The sequence below is a fragment of the Zea mays genome, chromosome 6 (genome assembly GCF_902167145.1).
Source record: "Zea mays cultivar B73 chromosome 6, Zm-B73-REFERENCE-NAM-5.0, whole genome shotgun sequence".
Classification (NCBI taxonomy): domain Eukaryota; kingdom Viridiplantae; phylum Streptophyta; class Magnoliopsida; order Poales; family Poaceae; genus Zea; species Zea mays.
Genome location: NC_050101.1, coordinates 127,910,641 through 127,933,613, shown reverse-complemented (window position 1 = coordinate 127,933,613; position 22,973 = coordinate 127,910,641). Strand labels below are relative to the sequence as shown.

The window sequence follows — 22,973 nt, the reverse complement described above, 5'->3', positions numbered from 1 at the left end:
CGATGTCGTCCACGAGAGTACCTTTACTCTTTACCTTCCGCATTTACATTAAGTACTTAAGTTTCAATCTCACCGTTCTAGTTACAATACTTAGGATTGGAACTTAGGTTGCAAAACTCCTTTTGTGGTAGAGATAGCAACACTTAGATAAAACCTAGTTTGCACATTCTAGATTGCTTATTTGCATAGGTTTTGTTTTAGGGATTAATTTGTGGCATAGTTAAGAGATAGTTTTAGAAGTCCTAATTGCCTCTCCCTTCACCCTCCCTCTTTCGCATCACCGTTTCCTACAACTCGGTTTCAAGATAGACGGCGAGCTACAACCGGTTGCCCCGTAACAGACCCTCGATGGCGAGCCAGACGACGAAGGAAGAGGTGTGCGGTCCAGATGTTGAAGACAAGCTTAAAGATGGTAGTCTAGAGCTAATTGGTGATACAGAAGCCAATCACCTTCCAATCGACGTCACAGTCGTCGAGGGCACGACAGATGGAACACATGAGATGCGATGCCGAACTTGTCGAGTGTAGAAGCTAGATATAGTTTTAAAATATGTTATTAGATTTTATATATTTTTTATTTTATATACAATAAAATATATATTTTATACTTTAAATAGAAGGGTCACGAACCTGAACGAATCCGAGCCAAGCTACAGTTTCAAGCTCGCAAAGCGATAAAGCAGAGCTTCGGCTCGGCTTATTTCTAGCCTAGACGTGGACTCGAACGCTCGAGAGAGGATCGCTCGAACAAAGATACCATGAAAGACTGGAATGCTTCGATGAAACAACCGTACGTATTAGGTCTTGATGTGTTACATTTATACAAGCTTCAGGTCAGCCGTGTGCGGTATGCAGGCGTGCGTGGCAAGCGACGCGAAGGCCGTTGGATCGTGGCGAAGGAGTCAGGCGCTAGACTTAATATTGCACAACTTCTATATCAGATATTTTAGCGTGATAACACTAGAAAGCCAGAATGATCAGGTTCATGGGCTGCGGCAAATGACACCAGCAGCAGCAGCTCAAAACACACTCTTGAACAGCGGACCAGAGGCGCGCGCACACGCAACCAAAGCAAAAGAGATATTTACATCCGCACAACTCACGCAGCAGCCACATTATGTACATTGGGGACAGTCATGAAGATAATTTACATCCGCACAACCCACACAGCAACCACATTATGTACATCGGGGGCAGTCATGCAACGAAGAGGGATTACAAAACTTCCACGTGCCTTCGTGGTGCAAAATATGAGTGCTAATTAAACCCTTATGTGTCAATTTAGTGTGTGGCTTTGATGCCAAATATAATCTGTCTTACGATCTGTACACCTGCGCAGATGGATCAAAATGTCAGTAAGAACATCAGATAATACTGATTTTCAAAAGGCATTAAATTTCTGCAATAGCAAATCTCGCTTACACTGTACAAGTTTGCACCTCACCATTGGACGAGACTGGCAAAGGAGCTCCTAAAACCAGTTTCAGGGAGATGGTGTAAGGCTCGCCAAAGAATGAACCGACCACCAATGACGTCTATGCTTGGGAGGGTCCCTGGTATTTGTACATGGATTCCTTCTTATGCTCAGGATCAAGGCTGCAAATGTGTAAAAGAAAAGTTTTGCTAACACAAATTAGCAGCAAAGACATGATTCCTTTCACTAAGTCAAGGTACAATTGATCCTTCAAAAATATGTTTCTCGGTTAGCCAGATTACAACCAAAAAAAAAACATCAAAATTACTCCACTTCGTTGAATTAGTCACTTCTGCTGCTGAATTATTTTAACAGACTAAAGGTAGAATATCAAGTTTATATGGCATGCCCTTAAACATATCCTTTCCTAGAGGATTGGTTCACCATCTGAGGGTCCAATGGTTTGAACTGGTATCGCTGGTAGCGCATACTAATTTGAATTCTAATAGGGATTCCTTCAGATGGAACTTGACTACCAATGGATTGTTTACTGTTCAGTCCTTGTATCAGGCATCTCTCAACAATGGGGTGGGAATGGGTAACAAGGACCTTTGGAAACTAAAGATTCCTTTGAAAATAATTTTTTTTTGTGGTACCTAAAAAGAGGTAATTCTAACAAAGGATAGGAGGAATTGGAACGGTAATAAGACATGTTGCTTTTGTAGCGGACCGGAGACAGTGAAACACCTGTTTTTCAGGTGTTTGTATGCGTCTTTCATTTGGCGTTTGTTACAAATAAGTATGGGGTTGAGACCTCCTCGGAATGCTAATGATTTGTTTGGGGTTTGGGCGAGTGGGTTGTTCCCCAGATCATGCAACTTACTATTAACCGTTGCATCGGCAATTTGTTGGGCTATTTGGTTAAGTAGGAATGGTGTGGTTTTCAATAAATCGTCCCCCCCAATTCTTGTTTGCAGGTAACCTTCAAGGCAACTTATTGGTGCCGCTTCTAAACACAGCTTCAACCTAGAAGGGAGGACCAAAAATTAATTAAGTCTTCATGTCGTCATGTGGAGGTGATGTTACTATAGTTCTTTAGCAATTTTGGATGGGGATCTTCGTTGCGTTTAACTTTGTAGTAGCTTTGAGTTAGTAGTTGGTGTTTTTAGGTGAGGTCGTCTGATGGGTCATGGCAATATGCTGCCTTCAGTTGTAATAATTGGCTGCAACCTTGTTTGAGGCCAAGGTCGGACTATGTTTCCATTATGTAAAATATGGCATGCACATGTAATTTCTTGTGTGGTGTTTAAAATCTCCGCTGACAGATCCAAGCTCTTTGGTACTCATGTATTACGTGGATAGTGTCCAAATTACAATAGAACAAATACTTCAGAATGGGTTGAGAATGTGCAAAAACTGACCTGTTCCTTAGCCCAAGAAGTGCATAATGTAAAGCACGAGCAGATGCTGAGATTGGAGCTACTGCAGCAGCTGGTGCTCCACAGATTGCAGTAGCCAGAACTGATCCGACACCAGCCCCTCGGTTATAAACTTTAATAGGATTGCCAATGATAGCAGAGGAAGTTCTTCCAAACCCGTCAGTTAAACTTTCATATGCCTGCAAATTTTTTAATTAATGTTAATAACAATAAAGCGTGTAATAGCCTCTAGCTGAGTTGGTTAGGTGGTCTAAATAGCACTCCTCAAGTCCTGAGTTCGAATCTCAATGAGAGCGAATTTTAAGTTCAGGTTAAAAAAGGTCACTCACTGCTTAAAATAGGTCACTCGCTGCTTTCCCTGGTTGTTTGCACACGAGATGGACTGACCTATGGGCTCAAAGCATGAGTAAAGATCTGGTTTAGGGCCCGTTCGTATCGACCGGATTGGCCTGTTTCCAGGCTCCTTCCAGGTAGAATAAATTGGTCCGGTTTGGAATTCAGTTGGGGCCATTTCCACTATTCGTTTAGGCCTGAACTGGAAGCAAAATAGGCCCGGTTTGAACTTTCCCCTCCCTCCATGGCCCGGAACAAAGCTTTGTGTTGTCTCCTCCGGATAGAATCCTGGCCATGATAACACAATTTCACCAGGTTTGAGTGAACCACCTGGATCCACTCTATTTGGGCCAGTAATAAAGACGGGCCTGTTTTCAAACCGTAACAAACGAACAGGCCCTTATAGGGGACGGACCCTCATGCTGCAAGGGGGGCAGCTTTCGTAACCTTTCTTGGTTGGGGCTTCGATTAAGCTTCTTAATATAATACTGTGCGAGCGCCGAGCGGTCTTTCCCCTACCGACGGAGTTTTTTTAAGCACTACAAGAAAAGTGACAGTTGTTAGGCCCTTAGGCCTTAGGGCTGTTAAAAGTTCAGAATTCAGAGTCATTGGGAATATATTTCAAACTTAGTTCCAAATCATAAATTATAGTTCTTAGTGATGCAAAGAGTTAAAAGCAATCCCAAACAAGAACAATGTAAGTAATTATCAAAGATCCAAATTGTTTTTTTAAGATCTGCAAAGCAGAGGAATTCAGTACCTGTTTCATTCCTTGCTGTGCACTTTCAGGTTGGTTAGCTCTAATGTTGTGCTTTGTTCGTTTCACTTCACATGAGGCTAAAGGTGGTGGAACAGTTGTAAGGGCGCATTCTGTCTTCACAAGCATATCATGAGCTCCTGCAGCCAAATGGACTCCAAGCCCTACTGCCTCAATGGTAACACTTCTAATAAAAGCAACTGCGCCTGTCAAACAAGAAATGAAACTGTCGTTGTTAGTGGTATGGATGATGGTGTCACCATCAAACAGTTCATAGTACCACTGCATAATCACAATTCCAGCAGAAATGCTAGCTGACATAATTTGTATATTTTCTACACTATATATCTATCTTTACCTCTTTGCATTCCCTTGAGCAATTTCCGATCCTTCTTGTAGCTTTTGATGGGCAACGAGACCAACTTTCTGGTCCCTGAACCAACAGCAACTAGTGATCTTATTGGAGGAAGCCCTTTTAGCAATTTGTGCACCTAGACAACAGATACTTCAGTTCAGACTAAGGGGGGATTAATTCATAAATCAAGTGGAAATATAGTATTTTCTCTGTATTTGCACAAGCAAATCAAAATATTATATATATATTTCTTTTATACTTTTTCTGCTATCAAGTTTTTACATGTTCCGTGTCCCTCATGCAAAAGCATACATGTCTGAGAGTACAGGTGCACAAGGGGAGATAAGGACCTGATTTTTAGAAATGTCTTCCAACCATTCCGCTGCTACCGTATCACCTATGCTGTTCCATCCGTAAATGCCCATTGCAGAAACATGCTTAAGCTTCAAATCAATTCCCTGTGCAATAAATCTCATATCAGGGTTGTTATACATAATCGTCAGAAAGTTTCTTTGCTACTAAAATGTGTTTCTTTCACTAGAATTTACCTTCCATGGAAGAATGTTGAGAAGTTCTGCGTAATTTCCCTTGCTTAGGGCAATCGGGTCAAACTGACGGGGTATATAATTAATGTGCAGAATAAGTGGCTTTACGTCAAATTTCTGGTACCAGAGAGAGAGAAAACAGATCACAATGTTATATGCTGAAGACACATTGGCCATGCAGTTTACAATGATATAATATATGATTGATGTTTGTCACATGAATCAAACAAAATTAGCAGTAGCTTGGCCTTTTGTCCTCCTAGCTTAACCTGAAATGTCTAACTTAAAAGAATACTTGTGACAACATGATTGTGTGCTAGTGTTACACTCAGGTCTCAGTTCATTGAGTGCAATCTAATAATAACAATAATATTATATATAATAATATTATTACTGTTAAAAACAGGAGCGATTCTTTTGTATGTTGTCCCTTCCACCTAATGACAGGTGGGCCCGAGACGCTTGTGCGCCTCACATGGCCAGCCAGAACTCCAACACTGTTAGACTTTAAGATCACCTAATGGCCTAGATTAATTCAAAGAGACCATAACAAATACGACAAAATCTAACGATTGTGTTTGTAGTTCACTTGGCAGTCTGTTAAAATATGTGGTGATGAACATGGAAATACCTGAAAGAAAGGAAGTAATGCCTCATCCACAACCATATTGCTTCCATTGCTTGTGCTCTTCACATCAACAGTATCATTTTCGCAATGCAAATGAGGATCATTGTTACATGAATCATTCTTGAAGAAATTTATTAGGAAGTTAAGTTGCTCTTGATCAAGATGCAACTGTAGAGGCAAAATCTCAAGATGGAGCCTGAAAAAATTAGGATAGTGCAATAGAAGAGAGTTGATTGTAATTGTAATATCAAGAGAGCACAAAAGTGAGAAAGGTTATTTCATATTGTTTCTATGAAGAACTCTCTTAAATAAGCACACTGAAAACATGCTTGTAGGATGGTGGTTAAGTTCTCCAGTCGTGAGGCTACGAACCAGGGCTTGAACATTGGCAACTGTTAAGTATGGATTAAGATCCAGCTTGTGGCAACTGGCAACAACCCACCGGTACATTTGAGAGCCGTCTTTTGGGTGGCCTTTTGTCAACCTTTCAAGCAATTTCAGATGTCTCCTTATTTTCTCCCTTTTTAAGCTACAACAAACTTGTAGAGTAAGCAATAAAAGTCTCCCAAAGGCTCCCTACACCCTCAAATGCCTATTACCCTCCCTCCCTGTCAGGACCTGTCAGGGCCCAAGGGGGCTGCAGCAAGGAGCGCAGGTCAAAGGATAAGATTAGTTGAGATTATCTAGGAGATAGTTGAGATTATCTAATAAGGTTATCAGTTAGTAGTTTGTTGAGAGTTTTTAGGAGAGTTTTAAAGAGATCTCTAGCTAGATAGGGGCGGAGCCGGCCAGCCGGCCTATTTATGTAAATGGATGAGAAATAAAGTAAGCAAGAGATTAGAAGAAAATCACTTCTCTTGCCGACCGTGCTGGCCGTGGGCAAAGCCCTGCGGCCAGCCTCCCCAGCGCCCCTAACCCTAGTTGTCGCCCTCAAACCCTCGCAGCCATTTGCTGCTCATAACACTGCCTCTTGCCTAACCCTTTGCCATGACAGACCAAGTACCACCAATGTCATCTGGGTAGTGGATACAAATGCCTTATGCCTCAAACTCCAGTGGGACCCATTTAGAGCCTGTGATGCATAGGCTCTACCATTTATGTTTACTCACTTATGCAAAGGGGTAAATTAGCAAGGGCATCCTACCTTATTCCATAACTGATTTGCAGCCACTACATAGGTTTTTCAATTACAATTTACTTCACCAAAGAAAGTTTTCTTATGGGTATGAATGGCATAAATAATCTTTTGAATCAATTGAGTACGTCAAAACTCGGTATGGAATTATGGATTAGCAGAAACAAGCTAAGGGTCTTTCTTCATCGTATGAATCCAATCATATGTCGAAATGTAATACTTCATTTACCTGTAGTCTTCCAAAGGAGCCTGTGGCTCCGGCCTCACAGACTCCAATTCTAACCTGAATGCACTGGAGCATGACTCTCTTGGGTAATCCTTTGAGTTGTAACATCCAAGAACCTTTTTAGAAGGATGAGAAGATTACAAATCATTAGCCATGGAACTAAAGTTAGTTTGTAAATATAACTTCGTAATATAGAAATACCAGTTTCCATGGAGCATGGATACTTTGATCACAAAGAGTTATGTCCTCAGCAGCTACAGATAGCCTAGATATAGAAACATCCCCATTTGGATACATGTCAACTTGGATATTGAGCCCTCTCACAGTAAATTCCAGTGAAGAGCTCCTATTTCTTCCATCTGTGCATGTTAAGCTAGTCAAATCTTTCTGAGGTAATAACCAGTCATCTCCAGCATACATCCGCCACTTTACATCTATATCATGAATATGAACCTTTCCTTTCAGATTACAATATTCATCAGGATTCAAACTGCAAACAGAAGACACTTTGTGTTGAAGTACTTGCTCGTTTTTCTTTTTCAAAACATGATTCTCAACTATTGTTAAGGGAACATTGTTATACCATCCAGCATCTTCACTTTCCAGGGTTCTATGAGAATTGTCACCAGATGTACATTTATGCTCTTCATCACATAGAGTTGATAATGATTGATGAAATTCAGGCACACAATATGAATCAATGATTTGATCAGGACAGACGTTCTGTTCTAGTGATATTTGAGTAACATTGCCTTCTGGAGTAGATATAGGAAATACATGTGAAGTGGCCGCATTCAGCTCAAATCCATCATCCGTCTCACTGCTACTAAATAAGTGATGGTAATTGTTCTCCCAAAAATTGGTGTCCATGCAATCCTCTGTGTTAAAAGCATTCTCAATAATATCATCAAGAAGTCCATCTGACTGGTAATCCCCAGAATCGACCAAAATCTCCAAACTGCTCTCAGACTTGTCTGATGCATCAGCAGCCATATTTTGCTTGTTTGCTTGCTGAACACTATTCCACCTAGACTGCAGATGATCTAAAGCATCCTGCATATCTGGACCATATAGCTGCTGGAGTTGAGATCCCAAACCAATAAGACCATAAGTTGTGTCATGACATGTACCAATGTCAAATTGGGAATCAGATATTTCAAGCTTCCAAAAGGAAGAATCTAATCTTAGAGAAGCTTCAATGAATGTGTTCTGGACAACCTTAGTATAACCTGCTTGACGAAGGTAATCTACACCATAACTGCAAGTACCATTTGTTGAACCAGATGATTGAGAAATGAGGACTCCAAGATCACGTAATTGGATATCAAAATCAGTAGCTGCAGAGGCTGATGCAGATTTATTATGGAGTTTAAATGATGATGCAGCTAAAAGGCATGAGAAAAACTTGCGGTCGGCTGCTCCAGCACTGAGAGTGGAATGTTTAAAATGAGGTTCATAGCTAACAGCAACATCAGCCAACTCGATAAATAAAGATGATGAATAAGGTTCACCAGACTGATAGCTATTTGGTGTGTTACTATCATCTGACTTTTCAGTTCTATCTGAGCCTGAACTGAACAGCAGGCATATCGCATTGATCCAATCCATACGGCCACCAGGTGCTACAATTGTGCCAGAACGAACATCAACAGAAGTGTAATTCTCTTTTAGCTTTGGGTTCCTGATGTGGGTCACAGAACAGCCAGCAGCACCAATAGACAGCACATTAGTACCTTCACCATCACCCCGCCTGCAGGCAGAGTCCTTGCAAGCCACTATAAGAAAATCTTTACTTTCTCCAGGGATTTTATCATTCTTAGCACTAACAGAACCCCAAAGCTCACCTTCACCATGATTCACCCAAAGAAAACTGGCATTGTTGAGGCCTCCAACATTTGAACAGGAGAAAAGACAAAATTTTGAAACATTCAACTTAACAGAGTTCCAGGATCCTTTTAGTTCTGCCTGTAATAAAGGACCAACTTCCACTGTTTCATTCAATTCAGTGCAAATTTCCAATATACTGCATTCAAAAAGGACAGACGTTTGAATGAAGGTATCATTGATCAGAACAGATTGGTCCTTGGAATTTCCAGAAATGCTTGTTTGTTCATTTGATATCCCCTTAATGACATGATCTAGCAGCTTATTTAGTAACTCACAATCCTTTTTACTAAGTCGTAATGAAACACAAGAAAGTTGAACATGAAATAAGAGCTCAGTGCTCTTAAGGAGCTCCTGGCGCATACTAGATCCTGTCTCTAAAAGATCATTTGAAGAAGGGGAAATGCCAGCCCATTTGCTGTTTTGATTTTTAGTGATCTTTTCATCATGCATCTTTGGCAAACTCCAAGCATTGTTCAAAATCTCAGGGCCAGTTACAGGATACTTTCTCCTGATCAGTGTGATGCCAGAGTCATTATAACTGGATCCAGTAACAGAAAGAATTTTCATTGCAGAGAAAGTTTGCCTACTTGAAGAACAGATTCTACCAACCAATACATTATTGACTGGCTTAACCAAATATACATCTATGTCCCCTACAGCCAAATGTATTGAGGTACACGACTTGCTAAGATGAACCTCATTTTGCATTTCGTTTTGAGGGTGTGATGCAGTTTCTACCATGTTCAGACATGAAGTATGGTCGATCACCAGGAACTTATCCAGGACAGATGGGTGGCTCAAATCCCATGAAAACTCAGATGGAAAGCACAGGACAATTCTTGCCTGTGCTAGGGATATCTGAACTTTTAGACTTCCACTTGAGGACATGGTTGTGCTGGTAGTCAATCTGCTTCCCTTTTCGTCACCATGCTTTTGAATTTTATGCTCTCCATGTGACAAATCAGACTCAACATTACTTACAAAACTCAGTAGCATGTATATTGTATGAAAGTGCACCCATAAAAGCAAAGGAGCCAAATAGATCGACATGGAAGTTGAGCTCACTAAATTGCCATCTTGATCTTTGGTACTGACATCATAACAGAATGTGCACTCGCCAAAAGTTTTTAGCAATTCAACTCTAGTCAATTCAGTTGAACTATTGCCACAAAATTCATAGGTTTCCACCGAATGATCTCCAACAGCAAACAGGCACTGAGGGAGGGAAGCTTGAACTCCTTGCCGCAAGTTATTGTTCAAGAAGTGATTACCAAGGTTTGAATCATCTGAAATATTGTTTCCGGCGTGGTAGTATTCATCAAGTTTAATTTGGGCAATTGATGCCTTGAGCCTTACATTTTTTGGATAAGTCTGCAGATATCAACAAGAAAAAATATCAAATACCAAGCTTGGTGAAACTAAAATGATGCATGGACTAAGAAGCCCTGATGTACCAGTACCAGTACAGACAAAATGAATACCTGTAGATCAAGATGAATGTTCTCACACTTGGCTTTGAGATGATGCATATTTAAGCTGGAAGCTGTAGCAGGAGATATAATTGATTTCTCAAAATGCTCAGAGGAAAGGCAGCTCGAAAACATTTCAGAATGTCTCATATCATCCAATGCACTGATAGGAACACTGGAATTTTTTATATCTGTGTCATCACTGAACAAAAGAAGAACAGATATCTCGGTGATGGAGGCTCGTAAGGTCCTCTCGACAACTGGTTCTGTTACCAAATGAAATGTAAAAAGTATAGTCATATATATGGATGATCTGATAATTTCAATGTCATAGTAAAATACTACAACCAAATGGTTTTTTTCTCAAACACGCAGGAGAGTTGTGACTCATTATATTAAGGGGGTGTTTGAATGCACTAGAGCTAATAATTAGATGCTAAAATTAGTTGAAGACATCCAAACAGTCTAGCTAATAGTTTAGCTAGTATCTACTTAGCAAATTAGCTACTAGTTAGCTAGCTAATTCTACTAGCAATTTTTTAGCCAACTAACTATTAACTCTAGTGCATTCAAACACCCCCTAAGAAGGAAGGAAACAAAGGTCTGAAAAAGATCAGACCCAATACAAGGGACTCCTTACGGAGGCCAAAAACATAAAAAACTGAAATAAATCTAACGGTTTTGTTCATGTCTGTGGTACTAACAGATGGCCATGATAGTGTTAGTAAGCTATTCTTCTTAAGTCACTTCTGTTGCTATTCATAATAAAGTGTGGCCAACACCATAATGGACAAACTTAGAACATGGTACACAAGATTTTGATGAAATGCAATGTTTTTTGCATGAATTGAGAGCTGCGTCCAACGTTAAGGGTGCTTTTTCAGTACATTCAGTCAACTAGTTTACCTCTGTTAGTTAAAATATGTTTTCAGTTTATATTTGAAAAGAAAAAAACGTTTTTTAACAATACCATCAATTGAATCAGATGTTCAGGGCATTGGTCCATCATCAATATACTTAGGTTCTAACAATCTGATATATATTCCAGTCACAAAAAAAGTGCCCTTTGGAACACAAGCATTAAATGAACTTTAAGCTTTATCTCCATGAACGTTTAGAGTTTAGCATGTACAGATTCAGCTTGACAAATGCTTTCATGATATCATAATTTATTGGTTCAGAACATATACATCAACAGAAGTTGATGGGAAAAGCTGTGTTTTGGAGACTGTTCATGTAAAGGAAGCCATTTTTTCCTAAGGAAAACAATCTATTTAACATGGATAGTTTCAAGAGTCAAAGAAATTGGCAGATGAAGAAGCAACATTATTCATTCATAACCAAAACCATTAGTGAAAGGTATGGCATAACCATTAGTAAACTGAAAGTGATACATCAAAGTTAAAATGAATACCTTTAGGAACTTGATCAGATCCAGAAGCTAAAGTGGATGCAAAACTTATGGCATTGAATACTGAACACGTCCAGTCCCATATACCACTGTTTCCTAAACTTGACTGGGAGTTCCTCAATTCCTCAAAACATTCAAAGAACTGATCAATGCTGTCAGAAATAACAAGGGATTAGTAATTAGACAGCCCAAAAAATTCTTTTAAAAAATAGGATGCTTCCCACAACAATATAAATAAATGAAACTTATAAAACAGCAAGAAACTCTTATGGAAGAATTACTTAAGTGCCAAAGCAAGGGGAAATTTATGCTAAAGCCAAAGAAGAGAACTAGTGCATTTGACCACTAAAACTCCTCGATATATATCAAAAGCTGCAGAGAAATACTCAAGCAAATAATGTCAAATTGTCAATGGCCCTCTGCAAGTTGCCCTGTTTTATAAATTATAAATACAGGACTTCAAAGAATGCAGCAAAGAACAAATCGAGAAAGAAAATAGCAATAATTGGGTTCTGTGGTGACCACAAATGAGAAGAAATAAAAGAAAAGGTTGTTTTGGGTGGCGGCTAGGGTTGGGGGCGGCCGGGGGCCTTACCCATGGCCGAGCAAGAGGGAAGAGTTTTCTTTTTAATTCTTGCTTGATTAGATTGATACCGGTGTTATTAAAACGAGGTTAAAACATAGTTTAAACGACAAAACGCTCTAAGGGTGTTGAAACGCTGAAACGTTTTATAACTTGATGTAAAACGTTGTTTTCTGGCGTTTAAACGCCACGTTTTGTAGTTTAAACATCACGGTTTTCACGTTTTACTCCTGCTCAGCGCCCCAGCCATCGAATTGGGCCCAGCCCAGTTGAGAAAACGTCTGCAGCCCGCAACCATCTCTGTTATCAGACCTTGTAGAGTCGTGCTCCATCCGGCGCCGCACACTTTGTGCACGCACGCGACACCGCCACACTCCAGACCACCGGCCGCCACGCACTCCCGTCTGTCGTGCCCCGTCCTCCCGTGGCTCATCCTCACGTCCGCCGCACCACCAGGCCAGGGCCCAGGCTGCCGCCGCTCTAGGTCCAGGTCGTCCTCCCGTCCGCCTGCCCATCGGCCCGTCCCCCCGTCCTCCAGGCCGCCGCTGCACCGCCGCTCTAGCAGTCCAGCATCCGCCACGTTGGGTCACTGGTGCTCTGGAGGACGGCCAGCAGTGTCTGCATCTCTGCTGCTCTGCATCTGTTGAGTGTTGACAGTGGACAACAGACCTTGGCCAGCAGCATCCGCCACGTTGGGCCCAGGCTGCCGCCGCTCTAGGTCCAGGTCGTCCTCCCGTCCGCCTGCCCATCGGCCCGTCCCCCCGTCCTCCAGGCCGCCGCTGCACCGCCGCTCTAGCAGTCCAGCATCCGCCACGTTGGGTCACTGGTGCTCTGGAGGACGGCCAGCAGTGTCTGCATCTCTGCTGCTCTGCATCTGTTGAGTGTTGACAGTGGACAACAGACCTTGGTCGCATGATGGTATGTCTGAAAGTATGATATATTGAAATTTTCCTATGTTGTTTAAAACTACGTTTAAACTTCGTTTAAAAGTCAAAACTTCACCCATGAGCGTTTCAAAGTTTTGTCGTTTTAATAACCTTGATTGATACATCTCCTCTCCTTATGTAAGGAGGCTTACTTAACCCCTAAGGGAATATCCTAACCAAATCAATATCACTTATCTCTTTCTTTATCCTAACTACATAAATCAATCTAACTTATCTCTTACCTTATCCTAACCAAATCAATATAACGTATCTCTTTCCTAACAAGCTAACAAAGCAAACCAATCTAATCTATCTTTCTTAACAAACCAACAACAACAACAACAACAACAAAGCCTTTTTTTGTCCCAAGCACGTTGGGGTAGGCTAGAGATGAAACCCCGTATGAAAACCTCAGAGCTCAACCCCCAAAGAACAGAAAAGGGAAACAAAGGCAAAGGAGAACCGAAAACAACGAAACGGGGAAACACATAAAAGAGATAAAACCCACAAGGACCAGCAAGATCTAAAAATGGACACAAGAAAAGGTCAAACGATTAAGGAGGAAAAGCGAAACTATCAATCAGGGTTCTGGCACGTGAATTGCACACTTCCACCCCTTCCTATCTGCGGCGAGCTCTTTGTCAATATTCCACTCCTTCAGGTCTCTCTTCACAGCCTCTGTCCACGTCAAAGTTGGTCGACCTCTACCTCTCTTCACATTTTCGGGACGCCTAATTATTCCGATATGCACTGGTGCCTCTTCAGGTCTTCGTTGGATATGTCCAAACCATCTCAAGCGATGTTGCATAAGCTTCTCCTCAATTGGCGCCACTCCTACTCTCTCTCGTATATCATCATTCCGGACTCGATCTCTCCTTGTGTGGCCACATATCCAGCGCAACATACGCATCTCTGCCACACTTAGTTGTTGGACATGTCGTCTTTTAGTGGGCCAACATTCTGCTCCATACAACATAGCCGGCCGGATTGCTGTCCTGTAGAATTTGCCTTTTAGTTTGCGTGGCACCCGGTGGTCGCATAAGACACCCGCAGCTTGTCGCCACTTCAACCATCCGGCTTTAATTCTATGACTGACATCCTCATCGATGTCTCCCTCCTTTTGAAGCATTGATCCTAAGTAACGAAAAGTGTCTTTCTTGGGTACCACTTGCCCATCAAGACTAACATCGCCATCCTCATACCCCATGGCACTGAAATCACACTTCATATACTCTGTTTTAGACCTACTAAGCCTAAAACCTTTTGCTTCCAGCGTCTGCCTCCACAATTCCAACTTTTGAGAAACACCACTCCTACTCTCCTCAATAAGTACCACATCATCGGCAAAAAGCATACACCACGGTAAAACTCCTTGTATGTCCCTTGTGACCTCATCTATCACCAAAGCGAAAAGATAAGGGCTCAAAGCCGACCCTTGATGTAGTCCTATGTTAATTGGAAAGTCATCGGTGTCTCCATCACTTGTTCGGACACTTGTCACAACATTAGTGTACATATCTTTAATAAGATTAATGTACTTTGTTGCTACTTTGTGTTTTTCCAAGGCCCACCACATTACACTCCTAGGTACTTTGTCATAAGCCTTCTCCAAGTCTATGAAGACCATATGCAGGTCTTTCTTTTGTTCTCTGAATCTCTCCATAAGTTGTCTTAGTAAGAAAATGGCCTCCATAGTTGATCTCCCGGGCATGAAACCAAACTGATTTTGGGTCACGCTCGTCATCTTTCGCAGGCGGTGTTCAATGACTCTCTCCCATAGCTTCATTGTATGGCTCATGAGCTTAATTCCACGGTAATTAGTACAACTTTGAACATCTCCTTTGTTCTTGAAGATTGGTACTAATGTACTCCGCCGCCACTCGTCGGGCATTCTGTTTGCCCGAAAGATGGTGTTGAAAAGCTTAGTCAGCCATACTATCGCTATGTCTCCAAGACATCTCCATACCTCGATAGGGATACCATCAGGGCCCATCGCCTTTCCTACCTTCATCCTTTTTAGCGCCTCCTTAACTTCATATTCTTGTATCCTTCGTACAAAACCCCTGTTGTTGTCATCGAATGGTTCGTCCAATTCTATTGTAGCACTCTCATTCCCTCCATTGAACAATTTGTTGAAGTACTCCTTCCATCTGTTCTTGATCTCTTCACTCTTCACTAATAGTTGGTTTGCTTCGTCCTTGATGCATTTGACTTGGTTGACATCCCTTGTCTTCCTTTCACGAATCTTGGCCATCCTATAGATATCCTTTTCTCCCTGCTTTGTGTCCAGCCGTTGATAAAGGTCGTCATAGGCTTGACCCCGGGCTCTACTAACCGCTCGCTTTGCAGACTTCTTCGCTATCCTGTACTTCTCTATGTTTTCTGCACACTTGTCATGATGTAAGCGTTTGTAGCAATCTTTCTTCTCCTTGATAGCCTTTTGGACATCTTCGTTCCACCACCAAGTGTCTTAACAAACCAAACCAATATAATTTGTTCGGCACTCTACTTGCCATAACAAAAGCTGTTTAGTGTTTACAGTTGAAAAACATGCACAAACAAATGGACTAATTCTGAAGACATTATAGTTGGTCTAAAATTCACAAAAAGATAGAAACAGAAGCAAATTGTGGTATAGCAACATTGACAATAATATGACAAAATCAATTCCGTGGTGCACTACGAGAGTTACTAGAATTTCAAGGAATGAAATGCAGGGCAGAAACAAACCTTTCATCACAATCTGAATCAGGGTCACACAGATCCTTACGAGCAACAGGCTCCATCCAGTCTGTTATCACGTGTGCGCTTGTAAGGAAAGAATCCTGAACTTTATCCTGCCTGTTTTGAGAAAATGTGCTCTGTGCCATGTAGTCACTGGCTATCACAGAATCTGAACATGGCTTCAAAGAGCTTGAAGCAGGTGGACAGTAGGCAGAGCTCGAAGCACTAATAGAGATATCTGCAATATTATGAACACAACTCTGTTCGTCTACTGGCTTTCTTTGGAGAGAATCCCATACATTCATGATCCACCGGATGCTGCTGAATTGTAAACGTAATTCTAATGAATCAACTGATACATCTGCATCAATTTTCTCAAAGCTCAAGCAACCCTTATTCCATGGGATGCTTAAATTGAGTTTCCCTGAGAATCCACCAATGGGACCGGTTAAGACTGCGGTAGTACTATGATGTGCTGAAATGTCAGCTGTTCCTCTATTTAGATCATTTTGAAGCAGTGTGTCGACATCATCCATCTTCAAAAACTCAATGACTGCCTCACGGAAAGTTAAAAAGTTGTCCAGTTTAAATAGACCAAGTTGGGTTCCAAATTCCAACTCTTTAATTCGGAAAACTAGAGATCGACTAGTTTCTGGAAATCTACTACTCAAACTGGTTTGAGGATCAAATATGACATAGGCATTCTTTAACTTGATATTAAAGCTTGTCAGAAACCGTTTGACGGCATTGGCAATTCTCTTTACACCATCATCCACATCTCGAGATACAGAAGTGGAACACTGATTACTATCGGATTCATTTCTTTGGATCTTGACTAAAGTGTGTGTGTCACTAGTACTACCAGAGACAGAGCATTCAGTATGCACATCATCAACTTCACTTGCAACAGATGGAGAAAGCACAAGCTCCAATTCTTCAACAACAATCTCGCAGCTAGCAGCGAATCTTACTAGCAAGGATTTTATTGATCCTTCTTTCAGCGTAATAGGGGATCCTGATAACTGAAATAATGCAGAAAATTAACTGATGATTTCACTATAAGACAGGAAGCAAACAATTTCACTTCCGCAGGTTCCACAACTTTTTTTGGTGGGGGCATTCAAATAAGAAATGATTGTGGTGTGCTAAGTACAACAGTGAATCAAATTAGAAGAAAAAATAGTGAGCAAAGGGTATTGAAGCTACAAAGAACAGCAAGTAAAATCATAGACTAACTGGTCACATGATGCTTTCTGCTAAATTGAATATAACACTAGCCACACTCGGCATTTCAGTGTGTGCAAACTTTACATTGTAATGTATTTCAATTTAAGATGCTTCATATGAATGAACTACAACAAAGGTGCATAGCCTCTTCTCCTGCCCCCAAGATCTTATTATGTTGCTATTCCGTAAACTTTTAGGTACAAACTAACCTAATAAAAAAATACTGAAGCATACCATGCAACAACAAAATGGGATTAGTCAAAATTGACACAGACATTAATCAAAAAAAATTCTACAGCTCAACTTCTTTTCGGCACCAATCTTCAGCTCCAGCATAAAAAAGCCAAAACCCCTGCCTCAATACCAACTAAACTTCGAATAGTGGTCAATCATGATCAGAATTTAAAATCAAACAACTAAACCCACCCGGCAATCAAATCAACTATTCCTATCTTCAGTACCAAGTTCTGGGCTTCCCCACGCCAAAACTCGATCATCCAGAAAACAGGGTGTGGCAATCGGCGATGAAACTATCGCAAAACCTAGCCTCCCCTGCGCCTTATTGAAAGCGGACTGCGACGGCTCCAATACACATGCGACGGCTCCAATATACAGGGGAGAACAATACACAAGCGGGAGGGAAGAAAACGCACCTTACGGTTGATGAACTCAGCGTTGAGAGCGAGGTCGTTGAGCTGCAGCGTGCCGTGGCCAAGCTGGATGTCGAACTGATCGAGGTCCAGGTCGCCGAGGATCAGATCCCCCAGCCGCTTCTTGAGCAGCGACTTGCAGACGCGCTTTAGCAGCGTGTCGGGACGGAAGCCGTCCAAGAACCCCATCGCTTCCCCTTTCGCGGCGGCGTCGGTGGTTGCGGAGAAGGAGGCTCGCCGGCGACGGAAGCGATAGTTGCTTGGTTCGATTGATAACAAGTCGGCTTTTTCGTATTAGACCCTGGAGGAGCACTGGAGCAGACTGTCAGAGTTGCCGCATACTTGTATCGCACACCCTGGGAAATCGCCTATTTATGCTCGCGCAAAGGAAATCTGTGCCACTGTCGGATGGGGCCAGACAAGTGGGGTCCAATCCGGTTAGGATGATGACGGGTGACGGCGCGGCGCAGCTCTCTAGTGCGTGTTTGCGACCCGTACGAGGCCGGCTCAGTCGGGTCGGGTGAACCAGGCCGAAGTTAGCCGGTCTTAACTGATACAACATATTTGTTTCTGCAATTGTAACAAATAAGTCTAGTTCAAGTGAGCTGATATTTGCCACATGTAGATAGCCAGGTTAAAAGTCACTTTTGTTTCTTGGAAGCAGCCACGAGGAGCTGGTTTGCGCCACCGGCATCCGAGCTCCAAAAAACGGAGCCTGCCTTCGTTTCCTAGGAGGCAGGTTGAAGAGTCACTTTTGCACGCACAGAACCGAGCTCCAAAACAAGTCAAGCCACACAAACACATACGTTACATCCCGCGAGCACAGCCAGACCAGCGGGCCAAGGTCGCAAACGTGCCCCTAGTCTCTACCCGTCCCGCCCAAGTTCGTGTCGGCGCGTATCAGGTCTCATTCTTTCACTCGTTTCTCGCCACCTGAGAACGGAAAATCAGCGAACTTCCCTCCAATTTCATAGATTTCGAACGGTTTATGATTTCAAGTTTTGAGTCAGGGAATTTCGTTTTTTTCTCGGCGGATTTCGCCGGTTTAGAAAAAATTAAAAAATTTGGCAAGATATGTTTATAAATTGTTAAAATCATGTTGCACGGTGCCTAATAATATATACATACAAATAATGTAATGTCCAAGATCACATAAAACATATTAATCCAAATAGAAAATGCAATCCCAATGCAACACAAAGCTATAGAAGGTTACAATAGTAACATACAAGTACATATGAAGTCTTATGGAACTAGTAATGTAACAACAATGAACATTATGTAATTTCTAAGTAATGTAACAACAATGAACAAACTGAAACAACTACTGCAAATCCACTGGATCCTATTTTTATGGTTTGCATGTCTCCGTTACCTGGTCCTTACCTGGTCACGAGAGGGAGAGTGGAGCAGAGAGAGTGGAGTTGTGGAGGGTTCGGCAAGCACATGTATCCATTTTCTTAATGGGTTTGGGTTTTAGGTTAACAGGTCCAAACGAAATTATTTTTTCACGTCAAAAGATGGATATTTGAACTTCAAATATATTTTGAGCTCTGGGGACCCTCTAGTCTTTTTTACATATTTTTCCTAATTTTTATGAAATTTTTTAATTTCAAATTTTGAAACGGATTCTTTGAAATATTCACCGGATTTCGATTTCGCCTAGTAGCGAGAACAGGAAAAGATGGCGAATCTCGTCGAATCCCGAGCGGGATTTGTATCCCTGGTGCACATCCTCTCGTTAGCCCGTCCCGCAAAGGACGTGGTGTGGTGGGGGTGGCTGAGTGGGATATATAGGGATGTAAAAGGTACGATTAGACTGTCTTCAACAGCTATCCTATCACATCCCCTATCACATCTCTTATTTCAAAATTTACTCTACAAACAGTATAATCTATAGTGCAAATCTCCTATTTTACACGATCAGATGCGGACAATCTTATTACCTATTCGTATTCGAAATTGATTTGTTTAAGATGGTTAAGATTCGATTTGTATGCGAGTCTAGGTATTCAGTATCTGATTCATATCCGATCTATATTCTTATACTTAAAGTTGGATGTTTAAGATGTTGATATCCATTTAAATATTATCCAACATAACTTGATAATTTCTGTATCTAATATGAATCTAAAGAGAAAATATGAAACAAATATGGAACAAGTAATATCATCTGTATTTGATCTGATTATACCTTAGGGTGGGGGATGGCCATGTTGTGGGGGTCAAGGTCACGCGGGTTATGGAGGTGGAAGATATTAGATTTATGACTCAAAATGGGTCTCATAACTAACGGAACTAACCCTATAAATATTACCCTCCATGTCTACCATCCTAATCCACAAGTCAAACAAAGAACCTGAAAATCACCATATCTTGTAAGTATAGATGGACAAACGGACGGTATGGCCTCGGCCCGGCACGAGCCCGATCCAGGTCTAATGTTGGCTTCGATTTGAGGCCAAACATCAGAGGTGAATCTATTGGTGGTGCTCTCTATGGGAGCGTGAACGGTCCACGGCCTAAGGTCGGAGGATCTGTGACCTCACTGCAAGAGCAGTTCCTCTCTTCACGGCGTCGAACGGTCTGCGACGGCGCAAAGTGTCTTCTTCGCGGCGAAGAACCCCAGATATTGCCTTCCAATAGGGACCCCGTCGGGGAGGAGAGTTCTAGGGGATGCTCCGGGGTTAGCAGGCCACCCGGGGCATCCCTAGACGGCGTAGGGTCGCCTAGAGATGAACACATAGGTCAAGGAATTACTGTTACACCTAGGGCGAGAAAGTAAAGGAAATGATATATTAATTAATTGGATCAATTGTAGGTGCGCGCAATCGGTTGTACCCCTTCATACATATAGGGGGGTTTGGACCTGTTCCTAGGCATTCCCCAATAGAATCTGCGTGATTAATTGGATAAGCACACATGGAAAAGGGTTTTATTGCTTGAATTATCCTATCGCGGACTGTTCGGGTCACGGACCATCGGGGCCTCATGGTCGAACCGTCCGGTCTTTTCAGGTACCACATATGGTGCTCAACATATGCCCCTGCCTTTTGGGTAAGCTTAAGTGAACCAAAAGCACATGGGACAAGCCATAAATAACTTAATATAAATTCATCTATTTTCTAAATGTCTTGCCATACACTAATATGATATTACTTCAGAAAGCGACATTCAATGCCTTGGGCAACTCATCGCCTTGCAATGTTTGTAATATGTATGCATTCCCAGAAATCACATGTGTAACTCTATAAGGCCCTTCCGAACTTGGAGACCATTTACCAAAGTTCTGGTCCCCGCTAGTGCAATTGAGCTAATGTAAAAGATTGGATGCCTTCTAATTTTTCTTTTAGATATGAACACATCCCATTAAATGCTAACCCTGCCAATTGTTTATCGGTTACATGGATCTAGAAACATCGATTTCTGGTATCACGGAACCTTCGGATGTAATTATTAACTGACTTATTCCGCCCTTACCACAGTGTTGCTAAATCAACCAATTCTAATTCGTATTCCCTGAAAATAAGTGCTCATGAAATTTCGGTTCTAGATCTCCCCATGAAATTTCGGTTCTAGGTGGCAAGGTGGCATACCATGCAAAAGTACGAGTTAGGGACAATGAAAATATGTGAATGAGGGACGCTTCCCTATCGGCCAGTTTTCCTAATTGTGCTAGAAACTAGCATATGTGCTTGTGCGTGCTTTTGCCATGTTCGCAGAAAACGTTGCAAATTCTGGTATTCTAGTCCCATGTGGGTATGGGATGTTGTCAAATCGCTATCGTATGGCTTTTGATACATTGTCCCGTGTGACCAGCTATTTCTTCTCTCAATATGTCAATAGCAGCCAATGGGAGCCCATCGACTCTTTGGCCTAAAGGTGTAGGTGGTCGGGTTTCATTATGTTGTCCTCTAGCCCATGTATTTTTTAAGTGCGTGTTTGGAGTGTGACCGGTGTCACCTTTCGCAGACCTGTATCTCTCTAGTTCTTTGGGGACCGAAGAGTATTCTAACTTGGTGATGGGAGGTGGCATCGTGTGGCTATAATGTATCGCAGACAAAGTGGCGTAAAATTCCTAAGATGACTGTGAAAATTGAGGGTAAGGTGTATCTCAATGTTATACATACACATAGATGGACGATCTAGGATATTGCACTAGACAGTCTATCTGTACTTCGGATAGTCTGGCGTGTGTCGTCGGACGGCCCAAGCCTGGGTTGAGGGGTCTAGGGTTATACCTGGACTGTCCGACCGCATATGGCATCACTTAGAGGGCTTTGCGTGTAGATTGGTGTGGGGCAGAACGGTCCGGCAAAGGATGTCAGACAGTCCTTGTAGTGGCCAGACGGTCCAAGATAAGGCGCAAATAGTCCGATCGTGCTAAGAGGCGGTTGCGTGCTAGGTGCGAGCGGTGGTCACTATGATGATTGTTGGGGGGGCCTTCGTCTTCCGAAGATCCTCAAAAACATGATTTAACAATGTTTCCGGAGTGTAATACCTGAACAGGTACCTTCGGACTCGGATCAGAACCACAGTGTGAGAAGCACGAACAATACGAAGGTTGATGCAGCGCCGAAGCTACGCGCAAGGGAGCTTCTGCATGACAGTAGGAAAGGGAACCGACTTAAAGGGGAAAAGGCTATTTAGACCTCGATGAATTACCTTATAGTCATTAGCAAATGTAAAGGGCATGGATGTAATTTTACATGGGCTGCGTCCCGTGCCTATAAATAGATGAACAGTACCCCCGTACTGTTCACGCTTACTTGGCATTTTGCTTTTGCGTCACGCTCGTACCTTTGCTTTCTGTCAAGCCGAAGGTATCAAATGTAATTCAATATTGTTCTTATATTAATTTGCGATTATATGTTAAGAAATATATGTGATAATGCTATTGTTTATACTATTTCTTATGCTTTACATGCTCCATTCATTGTTAAATTTTATACATATATGTATGTTGAGATCATGAAGGTATGTCCTTCATGACCTTCGTCCGAAGATCATTATATCCTTGGGGAAATAATGCTTCGAAGGACGAAGGGCATTAACAAGTAACCTGTTTTTGTTGTTGCCTTGTTCTCAATTTATAGCATTTGAGAGCAAGTCCCCAACATTGACGCCCACCTCCAGTGAACCCTTTTCGACCACCTTCGGCAAGCACTGACCTTTGTCATGCCACCAAAGAAAGATTCAGCGACAGGGGCTACCGCTCTGCAGCCACTGGACCCAAATCAGAAGACCATTTCTCTTCGAGAGGC

General features: G+C 42.0%; 1 protein-coding gene across 6 annotated transcripts; it reads right to left on the bottom strand.

Moving 5' to 3' along the window:
- Positions 1 to 910: 910 nt before the first annotated feature.
- On the bottom strand, positions 911 to 18,154 carry LOC103629977 (autophagy-related protein 2). 6 transcript variants are annotated; one of them, XM_008651077.3, is made up of 15 exons: positions 17,713 to 18,119; positions 15,839 to 16,854; positions 11,603 to 11,751; positions 10,201 to 10,454; positions 7,416 to 10,090; positions 7,034 to 7,322; positions 6,836 to 6,948; positions 5,475 to 5,667; positions 4,847 to 4,960; positions 4,649 to 4,756; positions 4,302 to 4,434; positions 3,947 to 4,149; positions 2,836 to 3,032; positions 1,423 to 1,596; positions 911 to 1,331 (listed from the first exon to the last, which is right to left on the bottom strand). In XM_008651077.3, the coding sequence occupies exons 1-14, from the start codon at positions 17,896 to 17,898 to the stop codon at positions 1,536 to 1,538; spliced, it is 5,691 nt and encodes a 1,896-aa protein (XP_008649299.1). In that variant the 5' UTR covers positions 17,899 to 18,119; the 3' UTR covers positions 911 to 1,331; positions 1,423 to 1,535. The 6 variants fall into 6 exon arrangements, with proteins under 6 accessions (XP_008649299.1, XP_035816042.1, XP_008649297.1 ...); XM_035960149.1 differs by having other exon boundaries at positions 1,445 to 1,596; XM_008651075.3 differs by having other exon boundaries at positions 7,034 to 10,090; positions 17,713 to 18,154.
- Positions 18,155 to 22,973: the final 4,819 nt, after the last annotated feature.

Excerpts from the sequence above, each read along its gene's own strand:
- LOC103629977 (XM_008651075.3), bottom strand. The coding sequence starts at position 17,898 with ATGGGGTTCTTGGACGGCTTCCGTCCCGACACGCTGCTAAAGCGCGTC. Across the intron at positions 10,091-10,200 it reads ACATTCATCTTGATCTACAG|ACTTATCCAAAAAATGTAAG; the intron begins GTATTCATTTTG and ends TGATATCTGCAG. Across the intron at positions 4,435-4,648 it reads AAGACATTTCTAAAAATCAG|GTGCACAAATTGCTAAAAGG; the intron begins GTCCTTATCTCC and ends TCTGTTGTCTAG.